General features: G+C 49.5%; 1 protein-coding gene across 6 annotated transcripts in view; it reads right to left on the reverse strand.

Moving 5' to 3' along the window:
- DGLUCY (D-glutamate cyclase) overlaps positions 1-13,630 on the reverse strand; it is a 160,959-nt gene that overhangs the window by 42,963 nt on the left and 104,366 nt on the right. For all 6 annotated transcript variants that reach the window (XM_017863833.1, XM_017863835.1, XM_017863837.1 and 3 more), the window contains exons 4-6: positions 7,822-7,975; positions 5,021-5,219; positions 1,741-1,891 (exon numbers count right to left, since the gene is read on the reverse strand). In XM_017863833.1, the coding sequence (XP_017719322.1) occupies positions 1,741-1,891; positions 5,021-5,219; positions 7,822-7,975 (504 nt within the window). The remainder of the gene's footprint in view (positions 1-1,740; positions 1,892-5,020; positions 5,220-7,821; positions 7,976-13,630) is intronic.

Consider the following 13,630-nt stretch of genomic DNA (forward strand, 5'->3'; position numbering starts at 1 on the left):
CAGTTTCTTGATATTGGCTCTTCATGTTGGATCTGTTCACTCACTGTCAGATTGAGTTAATATGCCAGGGATCAATGGATTTCAGCTCAAATTAACATTTGGAACAAAGCCATCTCCTACCCAAATGTACCAATGAATAGCAGCCCAGATTAGACGTTGCTTCGAGCTCAAATCTCTGGACAAAGAGCCCTGCTGCCACCCTTGGCTTCCCCCAACCCCAGATTCACTGGAAGTTCATAGGAGCTTTACATTTATCAAAGATCTCCCCAGTGGGTGAGCGTGTAGAGAAAAAAAACTGTATCTAAATGGTGTGTTTCCTCTGCTCTCACACCACAATAACAGTCACCAACACAGAAGACTCCTGTGATCAAATTTGTGGGGGTTTCTCCCCACCATCAAGCAGGAGGCATCAGCTGGGTTCCCTCCAATTCCATTCCACCTGGAGATAGCATCAGAACCCATGGGTTGAGGGCTCAGTCCCCAAGGCCACCCCCCTACAGACACCAGTTGCAAGTCTGGGCCTCCAGAACTTCTGACCAACTGGCCTCCAGTTTGATTAACCCTCTTTGGGTTTGATGAAACCCAAACTCTTTGAGTTTGATTAATTTGCTGGAGCAGCTCGCAGACCTTGAGGAACCATTTACTTATGTTTACCAGTTTGTTATTAAGGATATTGCAGGCAGGGTGCAGTGGCCCATACCTGTAATCCCAGCACTTTGGGAGGCCAAGACGGGCAGATCACTTGAGGCCAGGAGTTCAAGACCAGCCTGGCCAACATGGCAAAACCCCATCTCTACTAAAAGTATAAAAATTAGCCAGGCGTGGTAGTGGGCGCCTATAATCCCAGCTACTTGGGAGGCTGAAGCAGGAGAATCACTTGAACCCAGGAGACGGAGGTTGCAGTAAGCTGAGATTGCAACACTGAACTGCAACCTGGGCGACAGAGGGAAACTGTGTCTCAAAAATAAATAAAATAAAATAAAATAAGATAAAATAAAATAAAAGGATATTGCAAAGGATACAGATAAAGAGAGGCCCGGGCGAGGTGTGGGGGAAGGAGCGCGGCGCTTCCGTGCCCTCCCTGGGCACCACCCTCTAGGAACCTATATGTTTTCAGCTATGTAGAAGCTCGCGGAAGCCTATCCTCTTGGGGTTTTACGGAGGCTTCATTACATGAGCATGATTGATTAAACCATCAGCCGTGGGTAATCAGCTCGACCTTCAGCCCCTCTTTCCTCCCTGGAGGTTGGGGGGAGGGGTGGAGCTGAAAGTCCCAACCCTCTAATCCTACCTTCGTCTTTCCGGTGACCAGCCCTACCCTGAACCTATCAGACAAAATATAGCATTTTGGAAGTTCCAAGAATTTTAGGAGCTATGAGCCAGGAATTGTGGACAAAACCCAATATATATTCGTTTTATATATATATATTTTTTCCTATATATATATATTAAGCCTCTGTAAAAACCCAAGAAGATATGATATACGTAAACTTACAGCACAGTGAGACTGGCTATTCTGCCAAGGGCGGCACCTTTAAACCTGAGGGGCATCCGTAAGCCCAGCCCTGAGACAGCTGCCGGAGCCTTTGAGCCTTGTTCAGGGCCTTTGCCCCTGGACACCCCTGGTAAAAAGAAAGACAAGCCGTGGGAGCTCAGCAGCATGCCAAGCTCCTGTCTGCTCCTCAGGCCCAACTCCAAGAGAGGCTGTCAGGATCACGGGCAGGAGCGAGAGACACTGACCTGGGTCACCGATGTGAACAGGTTGCCCCTGCTCACCCCCCAGGGAGCAGCAGGCCTGCACCAGCCTTTCCAGCTTGTCCTTGGGAATGGGCCTCATTGTGACCACCAGAGGGCAGCAGAAGCCAGCATGGGTAACACAAGGCACTGTTGTCTGACCAAAAAAAAAAAAAAAAAATCAAGTGAAAATGTTAAAAAATGGAATCAGCACAGATCCAAGCTCTGAGCACCAAGAGTTCAAGGCAGCTAAATGAAGGAGGAGTAGCTGTTACAGAAATTAGCTTCTATTTTTATGTGACATAGAGAGGGGGAGTTTGCTGCTAATTACTGGTTTAAAATAGGGAATCTTAACTTTTTGTATGCCACGGACCCCTTTGGTAGACTAGAACAGCTGTGGACCCCTGGTCAAAGTAATGCTTTTAACTGTATACAAGAAAATGCACAGGATTCCAAAGGAAACCAATTATCCTGCAAGCACAGTTATCAAATAATAGAAAAATGTGGCAGGGCACGGTGGCTCACAGCTGTAATCCCAGCACTTGGGAGGCCGAGGTGGGCGGATCACGAGATTAGGAGTTCGAGACCAGCCTGGCCAGCATGGTGAAACCCCGTCTCTACTAAAAACACAAAAGTTCGCCAGGCATGGTGGCACGCATCTGTAGTCCCAGCTATTCGGGAGGCTGAGGCAGGAGAATTGCTTGAACCCAGGAGGCAGAGGTTGCAGTGAGCCGAGATCATACCATTGCACTCCAGCCTGGGTGATAGAGCGAGACTCCATCTCAAAGAAAAAAAAAGGAAAAATGTGAGACAATATGCATGCTTCCTCAGTAGCAGCCTAAAGAACAAGATGCCAGTTCGACTATCATTGTAACTTTGAAGTAGTGATCAGCATATAGGACATTTTTGAGACATCAGGAAGAACTCTAATGTGATATGAAGATATCTGTGATTTCCGTTGCCAGCCATGAAGTCACAGGGTCTGCTGATACGACAGCCGTTTGCTGCCTACATTCATAATTGAAGGAAATGCTAAATATGGGTTGAGGTTATGAAAACAAAAATGAGGCTGGGCACAGTGGTCCGTGTCTGTAATACCAGCACTTTGGGAGGCCAAGAAGGTTGGATCGCTTGAGCCCAGAAGTTCAAGACCAGCCTGGACAATACAGCGAAACCCCATCTCTACCAAACAAACAAACAAACAAAAAAAACCCCATAAATTAGCTGGGTGTGCTGGCGCATGCCTGTAGTCCCAGCTATTCAGGAGGCTGAAATGGGAGGATCTCTTGAGCCCAGGAGGTTGAGGCTGCAGTGAGCTGTGATTGTGCCACTGCACTACTCCAGCCTGGGCAACTGAGTAAGGACTGTCAAAAATAAAATAAAATAAAAATAAAATAAAATAAAGAAGGGAGGGAGAGAGGGAGGGAGTGAGAGAGGGAGGGAGGGAGGGAGGCAAAAGAAAAATGTACTTTTTTTCTATCCAATATTATGGAGGGTCTGAATTTCTCCAGCGACTGCAAAGGCTGTGGAGCACAGGTAAACAGCCTCTGGTGAATCAGGGACAGAGGGAGGCAACTGAGAACATCACAATAGGAGCTGGTGTCCACTCTGCCTTCTGAATCCACACCAGTGACAAGCCTGTCCCCAGACCCCATGGAGCATGGCCTGGTTCCTCCTGCCTTAACAGATGTTGCCTGCTTTGATCGGTGTGACTTTCATTGGTGTTTCGCTCCCCCACCCCACCTTCTGAATGGTTTCTGGTGCCTGCAATAGAGCTTATGAAAGATTTAGGACATGGCCAGGACTGTAATCCACTGTGAAGTCTTGGCCACCACCTAAAGAGCTTGCTATCACCACCCTGGCGGCAGCGGGATGGAACCTCAGTGTGCCTGCCAGCAGTGTCTGCATAATGGCACCCAGGAGAGGGGACGTGCTGGAGCCACTGGCAGACCCAGGCAGTGCTCCCCAAGGCTGAGACACATTCCGTCTGGGGGTGGCCAATGGAATCCCAGATGGCTGCCTGGCCATCTCTCCCTGGAGCCCATGGGCAGAGGTGTCGATATTAGATGAAAGTTATTTGATAAGCATCGGGGTCAGTGAGGCCGTGTTGAGCACTCACTATGGGCACTTACTTGCACCTTTGTAGGCAACAAACAGCTTCCATATCACCAGACCCTGTGACTGCAAAGCATCATTTAATTGTCACATCTCTGCTACTGACATTGTACAGATGGGAGCCAGGAGTTCTGCGTTCCCACCGAGCTTTGGGACTTGGGCAAGTCCTTTTCTCTCTTTAGACCTTGGTTTCCTCATCTAAAATGAGAATCTGCATGTGGAGCCATGGGGCCCTCTCAGCTCCCACCTCCTACAAAGAGTGGTGTGTTCCAGAGCCAGAGCCTGCTGTGGGTGCCCGCCAGCCGCTGGGGTCTCATCCCCACCCTTCCCTAGCTTCAAGAGAACCGCTCGGGCACACACTTCACCCATGAGGGCAGCACAGACTATGGGCAGCTTTGTTTCTGATCAGAGGCAGCTGGGGCCTCTCTGGCAGGAGCCCAAACCAAGACATTTTAATAAATGTCCCAGAGTCCAAGACAAAATCTCTGATCCAAGTCCTCCATAAATAAAGAAACCTGGAGCCTGGCTGTTTATGCTGGCTGACCACTGCTGGAGCAGAGTGAACTCTCAGACTTCACCAACAGATGTCCAGGAAGGATCTGTGGAACCAGGGAATCGAGTGCACTCACCTTGACAAGTAAGGGCTGGAAGAGGCACAGCAGGCACGTCCCAGAGAGGCCGGCTGTGCTGTGTTTGTGACTGCCAGAGGCAACCTCCAGCCAAGAACATGACCCGGCTTTCTGGCCAGAGACCTAACCCAGGAGGAACTGCCTGGCCGAGGCTCTGCCACAAATCCCTGGGTATTGACAGAGCTAGGCTCATTCCCCGTGGCTGAGGCTCACCCGAGCCAGGGAGGATTAATAAAAATCTTGCTGAGGTGCCTGAAGTTAAAGGAGCCAGAGAAATCCCAAGCGGGTTTGGTTTAAGGCACTGAACCACGAAGAAGGACCACACTGGGTGCTCACGGCGGTCCCAGAGGTGCGTGGGACCAAAGCTGGCTCAAAGAGATCAATCATTTCTCCTGGGTTGCACAGCTAGAAAGTGGCTGGGCTGGGGCTGGAGCTTAGGTTTTCCACCTCCCGTGCCCATGTTCTCTCTGCCCCAGGAAGATGTAAGTTGATCTGCATTTTCAGGCCATTCTGCCCTTGTGGGCTGTGGGCTGTGTCCCTACCTTGTATGCAGCCGCCCGGCTGTGACCTGCTGGGTCTCTTCTGGGGAGCTCTGCTTTCTCCAAGGCCTCCTCCAGGGAGAAGCTGCAGCCCAAGAGGAACGCCACCATGTCCTTCAGCTGCTCTGAGTACTGCTCCAGCGAAGCCAGGCTGCCGGTGCAGGCACCGAACTCGTATTTCCAGAACTGGGGGTGGCCCATCCTGTAGACACAAAGGGAAAGCTGGCAGGGCCCCAGACCCTCACTGTGGCCCCTGATAATACACAATAGAAGGACTGTGGAGAGAGAAGAGGATGTCTAGTGCTGAAATTTCCAGCCCTGGCACTTGGGTGGGGAGCATAGTTTTCAGCAGGGGGCCTTCTTGGCATCCTTCAAATGTCCTCAGATCAGAAACTATTAAATCAGCATGTATAGAACACACCCCCACCTGCCACCCAGTGTGTCTCCTATACCCACAATCCAAGACAAGCCAAACCACCAAGAAAGCAAATGGTGGCCGGGCACGGTGGCTCATGCCTATAATCCCAGCACTTTGGGAGTCCGAGGCGGGAAGGTCACTTGAGCTCTGGAGTTCAGGACGAGACTGGGCAACATGGTGAAACCCCATCTATACTAAAAATACAAAAATTAGCCAGGCATGGTGGCACACAGCTGCAATCCCAGCTACTCAGGAGGCTGAGGCAGGAGAATCGCTTGAACCTGGGAGGTGGAGGTTGCAGTGAGCCGAGATCGCGCCACTGCACTCCAACCTGGGCAACAGAGTGAGACTGTCTCAAAAAAAAAAAAAAGAAGAAGAAAAGTAAATGGTGCCCTCTCTGCTATGGAGATAGGGCCAGTAGCCCAAAGGGGACAGAGAATATGTGTCTTGGGGAACGTCTCAGTGCCAGCAGTGGGTGAGGCCTTTCTCTTCCCTTAGAGGAAACTCTTCTGTAGGGCTGAAAGACTTCTTTGGTTACAAGCTTCTTCTTTACTCACTCCAAACTCTTTTACTGAGCCATGCCTCCATGTCAGGCACATGCTAGGTGATGGGGCTAGAGTAATGGAGGGGACACCATCCCGGTCTTTTTTTTTTTTTTAATGTTTTTTGATTTTTTGAGATGGAGTCTCGCTCTGTAGCCCAGCCTGGAGTGCAATGGTGTGATCTTGGCTCACTGCAACCTCCACCTCCCAGGTTCAAGTGATTCTCCCACCTCAGCCTCCTGAGTAGCTGAGATTATAGGCCTGCACCACCATGCCTGGCTAATTTTTGTATTTTTAGTAGAGACAGGGTTTCACCATGTTGGCCAGGCTGGTCTTGAATTCCTGATCTCAGGTGATCTGCCCTCCTCGGCCTCCCAAAGTGCTGGGATTACAGGCGTGAGCCACCGTGCCTTGCCCATCCCAGCGTTTAAAGAGCTCATAATCCTACATTGATAGGTGAGACTCTATTGAAAACATACTGGCAATACACAGCAGTGAATGTCAACAGACTGGGTAGCGTGACACAGAGAAGGGGGAAATCAATTCTCTTCCATAAAGGAGTTAGGTGCTGGGTCTTGAGGCATGAATAGGAGTTCGCATGAATAGGAGTTCGCCAGTTGGGCAAGGAAGAAGGCACACCCAGGCAGAGGAAGCGGCACGTGGAAGCCCACTGGGCGACCTGCTCTAGGAGTCTCCAAGTTGGCAGCATAGGAGGCACCAGGGAAAAATGTAAAGTCACAATCGCGGACCCAGATGGGGTCTCCAAAGGACCTTCCCATCCTAAAATGATCATGACAGAAAGTTCCTGGGGAGCTTTCTGTCTCGGGAGCTGGTTGGGGATGACTGGAGTGTCAGGGGTCAGGGGAGAAACTGAGCTGGGGCCAGGTCACCATGGATCTTGAGATCAGGCTGAGGTCCAAGCCATGAGAAGATGCTGAAGAATTTTATTTTATTTTATATATACATATATTTTGAGACAGAGTCTTGCGCTGTTGCCCAGGCTGGAGTGCAGTGACATGATCTCAGCTCACTGCAGACTCAACCTCCTGGTCTCAAGCGATCCTCCTCAGCCTCCCGAGTAGCTGGGACCACAGGTGTGCACTGCTATGCCCAGTTAATTTTAAAAAAAAAAATTTGTAGAGACCAGGTCTTCCCTATGTGGCCCAGGCTGGTCTCAAACTCCTGGGCTCAAGCCATCCTCCTGCCTCAGCCTCCCAAAGTACTGGGATTACAGGCATGAACCACGGCACCCAGTCTGAGAGCCACATGATCCGGTTTAGCATTAGAAAAAGTCACTCTGCTAGGAGAGCAGACAATGACAGGGTGGGGGAAGGAAGGATGAGACTAGGGCTAGGCCAGGGAAGATGCCAGTCTGTGCTGGTGCCGTAGGAAAGGTAGACTTGCGGGAGAGGTACACCGACCCAGAATCAGTGGGGCCATTTACTAGATAGGTTCTAGTTTAAAAGCCTAGGAGAATAGACACAATATCTGTCTCTGGGTCCTGGTAATGCAAGTGTTTTTTATTTTCTTCTTAATCCTGTGCAGGCGGGTTTCTGGCTTGGGCAATGGAGTGGACAGATGGTGGAGTCAGTGGGATTTCTCCAGGGCTGGACTTTCTCCATGATCCCACAGATCTTAGCCAGGGCAGGGGCCAGGTGATAGGGGAAGGGGTCAGAACAGTGGGGAGGGCAGCTCGTTCCTGAGCAACAGCCATGAGTGAGGTTCTGTGCCAGGCACTGTGAAGGTCCCTGAGGTTGGACAGAGAGGTCCCGGATAACAGAGACACCTGGCTACAGCACCTGGACACTCCCAAGCTTTAACCCACAATAACCCAAGCTTTTTACCTGGTCTCTGAGACAGCACCTTGAGCGGGCAGCATCCACTTTTCTGGCTCACTCTGGCCCAGCAGGGGCAGAGGACCAGTGTTGGCCTGGCAGAATCTTTCAAACGCTGGAGCAAGGGACCTGGGCAGGACCACCAGGCTGGCTGGTCGGAGCTCTGGGTATGGTGGGAGAAGGGAAAAATGTATAGTCAGCTGTTTATTGGCAGATACTTTCTGATTTTTTTTTTTTTTGAGGCAAAGTTTCACTCTTGTTGCCCAGGCTGAAGTGCAATGGTATAATCTTGGCTCACTGCGACCTCCACCTCCTGGGTTCAAGCAATTCTCCTCCCTCAGCCCCCTGAGTAGCTGGGAACACAGGCATCTGCCACCATGCCTAGCTCATTGTTTGTATTTTTAGTACAGACTAAAAATACACACGGGATATTTGGTGGCCCATGTTGGCCAGGCTGGTCTTGAACCCCTGACCTCAGGTGATCCACCCGCCTCGGGTGCTGGGATTACAGGAATGAGCCATTGCACCTGGCCCCTTTCTGATTTTTTTTTTTTTTTTTGAGGCGGAGTCTCGCTCTGTCGCCCAGGCTGGAGTGCAGTGGCCGGATCTCAGCTCACTGCAAGCTCCGCCTCCCGGATTTACACCATTCTCCTGCCTCAGCCTCCCGAGTAGCTGGGACTACAGGCGCCCGCCACCTCGCCCGGCTAGTTTTGTATTTTAGTAGAGACGAGGTTTCACCGTGTTAGCCAGGATGGTCTCGATCTCCTGACCTCATGATCCGCCTGTCTCGGCCTCCCAAAGTGCTGGGATTACAGGCTTAAGCCACCGCGCCTGGCCCTCTGATTTTTTTTAAAGTGGCAAGACTGCTATGTTGCCCAGGCTGGCCTTGAATTCCTGGGCTCAAGTGACCCTCCCACTTCAGCCTGCCAAGTAGCTGGAACTACAGGTGCACACCACCATACCCAACTTCCAATGTAATTCTTTTTTTTCTTTTTTTTTAGAGACAGAGTCTAGCTTTGTCACCCATGCTGGAGTGCAGTGGCTTGATCTTGGCTCATTGCAAACTCTGCCTCCCGGGTTCAAGTGATTCTCATGCCTCAGCCTCCCAAGTAGCTGGGACCATAGACATGCACCACTGTGCCCAGCTAGTTTTTGTATTTTTAGTAGAGATGGGGTTTCACTACGGTGGCCAGGCTGATCTCAAATGCCTGGGCTCAAGTGATCTGCCTGCCTCGGACTCCCAAAGTGCTGGGCTTACAGGTGTGAGCCACTGCAACAGGCCTAATGTAAATTTTGATTGAAGCATTACCTACACTCAAAAAAGTGTACACCGCCCTGCAGGGAAGGACACAGGCCTGGCTGGTTTTGCTACCTGCTAACTGCAGAGCCCCACTCAAAAAAGTGTAGGTAATGCTTCAATCAAACACACACAAACCTACAGCTTGATGAATTGCCATGAAATGAATCCTACTACATGCTGTAGCCTCCTCTGGGGGCAGCCAGCCTTCCTCCGCAACAGAAATCCTTTGGGTTTGGAGGTAAACACACCTGGGCTCGAATCCTGATCCTGTCTCTGACCAGTTGTGTGACCCTGGGCTGTGGCTTTGCATGTCCTAGCCTTGGCCTCCCCATCTATAAGATGGCAGCAACCATGCCTACCTCCAAGAGACCTCAGGGAGGTAATGTATGTAAGTTATTGAGCACCTCGGTGTTCAGGAAGCAGGGACTGAAGTTACTGTTCAATGAAATCCTGTGTAGATGTTTAAAATTATGGTTACAGAAGAAATATGTAATGATTATGTTAAAAGATGTCTGTGATGTGTCATTAAAGGAACTATACTAGGTAATGAAACAATGTATTGGACAAATTCTCCTTTTTATAAAATCAGTGAGTGAAAGAACTAGAAGGAAAGGGGAGGGAAGAGTGGAAAGGACTGTGTCCTGTAATTTGAGTGCCAGCTCAGCCGCAATACAATAGAACACTGGGTAGACATCTAAGTTTTTTGGCTGTAGTCCCTGACGTCCAGACGGCTCTTCTGGACTCACCCAGGGCCTGGGGGAACTCACCGCCCTGCAGGGAAGGACACAGGCCTGGCTGGTTTTGCTACCTGCTAATTGCAGAGCCCTACAGTCTTGAGCGAACATAGGCAGTTGCCAGGGAGTGGTTACGGCAGGGCTTGGGTAAGACCCAGTGCTGTGCTGGATTCAGGTCTGGCCCAGCACACTTACAGTGGTGGCGGCTACAGGGGTGCTTGTCTCACTCCACCCCCAGCTTTAGGTGGCTCAAAACAGAGAGAGAGAGACTCTTTGGGAGAAAGTAAGGGAAGAGAACAAGAGTCTCTGCCTGGTAAACCAGAGAATCTTCCTAGATCTTGTCCAAGACCATCAAAGCCATACCTGTACTGAGGCTGCAAGAATGACAGCGTTACTGGACTTCAGGTGCCCCCTAAAGCAGAAACAGCTTAGATCACAACACTCAAATCCTTTCAAGTAACTGGAAAGCCTTCCCAAAACAGAGGGCTATAAATAAGCCCAGATAGCGAAGACTACAATAAATACCTAACCCTTGAATGTGCAGACACTAAAGAACATCTACTAGAACTAGAAGGAAGGACATTACAAGTTAATGCCTCAGGTGACAGAGCTGTGCATGCTGGTCATTTGCTTCTCTGTGCTTTTCACAATATTCTAAAATTAAGACCATCCTGAAGAAAAACATAATTATGTTCTATTGGGCCGGGTGTGGTGGCTCACACCTGTAATCCCAGCACTTTGGGAGGCCGAGGTTCGCGGATCACCTGAGGTCAGAAGTTCGAGACCAGCCTAGCCAACATGGTGAAACCCCATCTCTACTAAAAATACAAAAATTAGCCAGGTATGGTGGTGCGTGGCTATAATCCCAACTACTTGGGAGGCTGAGATAGGAGAATTGCTTGCACCTGGGAGATGGAGGCTGCAGTGAGCTGAGATCATGCCACTGCACTCCAGCCTGGGTGACAGAGAATCCATCTCCAATAATAATAATAATAATAATAATAATAATAATAATAATAATAATGTTCTACTGGAGAAATACCCTTGAGGACAATTGCCCTGTCAGATTTGCTGTATCAACCCATGTCCCTTTCTCTCCTGCAATAATCTTGCTGGCGAATATTTACTGAGTGCTTTTTATGTGCCGGACTCCCCATGCCAAGTCATCTGCACATGTAATTATATTTTATAGATGAGGGGAACAAGGCTCAGAGAGATGAAGTGACTTTCCCAGGGTCACACAGCTGCTGCATGGCACAGCCGGCATTTAAACCTGGGACGGGTGTCCGTGGAGCTCGCCTCACTTCATCACGGAGTGGCCTCCGCTGGGTTTCAGGCACTGGGTTTCCCTAGGAGGGGAGCGCTGTCCTCCACGGGGACTGGGGAGTGAAACAGATGCAACCATCTGTTGGGAATGTCCAGGACCGGCTCCTACTCGAATCGCAGTGCCTGGAGCTCATTATCACAGTCGCCACAGTGCCTGCCAATGCTACAAGCAGACTTTCCAAATGAGGACACGTGAGACACCCCCAGCTGCCAAAAGCCCAAGGAACATGATGCCGGTCTCAAACAAGCCCAGCAGGGCTCTGAAAATGATCTGGAGCGAGGTGGGAGGGGATTCAGCTGGCTTAGAGGCCTCCCACTCCCTACTCACCCGCTCCTTACCACCAAAGCCCCTTGTGAGAACAAACTGGATTTTTTTTTTTCTTTTTTTTGAGATGGAGTCTCCCTCTGTTGCCCAGGCTAGAGTACAGTGACGGGATCTGGGCTTACTGTGACCTCCACCTCCAGGTTTCAAGCGATTCCCCTGCCTCAGCTTCCTGAGTAGCTGGGATTACAGGTGCATGCCACCACGCCTGGCTAATGCTTTTGTATTTTTAGTAGAGATGGGGTTTTGCCACGTTGGGCAGACTGATCTTGAACTCCTGACCTTAGGCAGCCCACCCGCCTCGGCCTCCCAAAGTGCTGGGATTACAGGCGTGAGCTACTGCACCCAGCACAAATTGTATTTTTAATACAATAAATCAGGATGGTATGTGCACAAAGCTTGTTTCCTTTTTTTTTTTTTTTCCCCTTGAGACAGAGTTTCGCTCTTGTTTCCCAGGCTGGAGTGCAATGGTGTGACCTCGGCTCACTGCAACCTCTGCCTCCTGGGTTCAAGTGCTTCTCCTGCCTCAGCCTCCCAAGTAACTGGGACTACAGGCGCGTGCCACCGTGCTCAGCTAATTTTTGTATTTTTAGTAGAGATGGGATTTCTCCACATTGGCCAGGCTGGTCTTGAACTCCTGACCTCAGGTGATCCACCCGCTTCGGCGTCCCAAAGTGCTGGGATTACAGGTGTGAGCCACTGCGTCTGGCCCTTTGTTTCCTTTTTAATTAAATGAACTTTGCAGGGTACTATGTTTTGGTTTTGTTCATCTCCATGGCTGGAGATGAATAGAAAAGTCCCCAAGTTGTCCCCATTAGTAACAGGCACAGAATAGAAGCCTGCATGGTCTCTTTCTGGAGAGGATGGTGGACTCTGGAGGCCTCACCTTTCTAGAGGATACTTTATGGTCTGGTGATTTGTGCATCCCCCAGGTGCCTTGGGCTCCATGGAAGGCAGTGACACTTTTCTTTGTAGATAAACTGAGTAATTTCTCTGAGTCCTTTTACCTCAAAATCATTTTTTTTTTTAACTTAATGACAAGAGAGAGGAAAAAACACCCTTTAACATTTCTAATCTGAATGAAAGCCCCCAGAAGACAGCTCCAAGCTGGAGTTTTCCAGCTGTTTGGTAAAATGAGCTTCTCTATTTGAGGAGCATTTCACAGCAGCGGGAACAGCTCAGGCGCCCCTCCGGACAGTCCCACTGGGAAGGTTCTGCTGCTACTTTCATTGTGTAGGTGAGGCTTAGAAAGGTCGCAGTTTGCTAGTAAGGAGTGAAGCTAGGACTCACACTCAGGCTTTCTCCCTCCAGGCTCCAAGGCCCTGGCTGATCCGCTCTGTTGCCTCCCCAGAGTCTTAGCAAGCAGTTGTCAACCTGGGGTTAAGCTGGTGTTCGCTGCTCATATATAACGGGTTGTTGTAGACTAATACCTTGGTGGCTCTCTATGTATATATTAGGTAGTGCAAAAGTAATTGCAGTTTTTGCCATTACTTTTATTTAAAAAAAAAAATGACAAAAATCGCAATTACTTTTGCACCAATTTATATAAACTCTGCTCCCCAGTATTCACACCCCATTGTAGCCCCTTCCCCATTGACTCTGGCCTTGGCCGTGTGATTTGCTTTGGCCAATGGGACATTAGTAAGTGTGATGCAAGCAGAGGCTTGGTATGAGTTTGGGCATTAGGACTTATTCTCTTGGAATCTGTCTCATGGCGTCCTGAGCTCCCATGTACAGAAGTTTGGCTATCACTACTGAAGAGGTTTCATGGACAGGAAATGTTCAGCCAGTCTCAGATGTTCCAGCCATCCCACTGGATGCCAGATATGTCAGGAAGAAGCCATCTTGGATGGTCTATCCCCAACAGACACCACATGGAGCAGAAGAGGCGCCCTGCTAAGATCAGCCTTGATTGCAGAATTGTGAGAATTATGGTTTTAAGCCACTAAGTTTAAGAGTGCTTTGTTATTCAACAGTTAACTCTGTTAGCCCATATATAGCAACAGAGGCCAGGCATGTTAATAAACTAAAGGAAAATGGTCTTGCTCTAGTACTTTAGACAGTGTTGATGGTTTTTCCTTGGGCACTTATACCATAACCAGAAGAGTCTTTTTTTTTTTTTTTTTTTTTTTTTTT

The sequence above is a fragment of the Rhinopithecus bieti genome, unplaced genomic scaffold (genome assembly GCF_001698545.2).
Source record: "Rhinopithecus bieti isolate Rb0 unplaced genomic scaffold, ASM169854v2 scaffold_68778, whole genome shotgun sequence".
NCBI classification, from domain to species: Eukaryota; Metazoa; Chordata; class Mammalia; order Primates; family Cercopithecidae; genus Rhinopithecus; species Rhinopithecus bieti.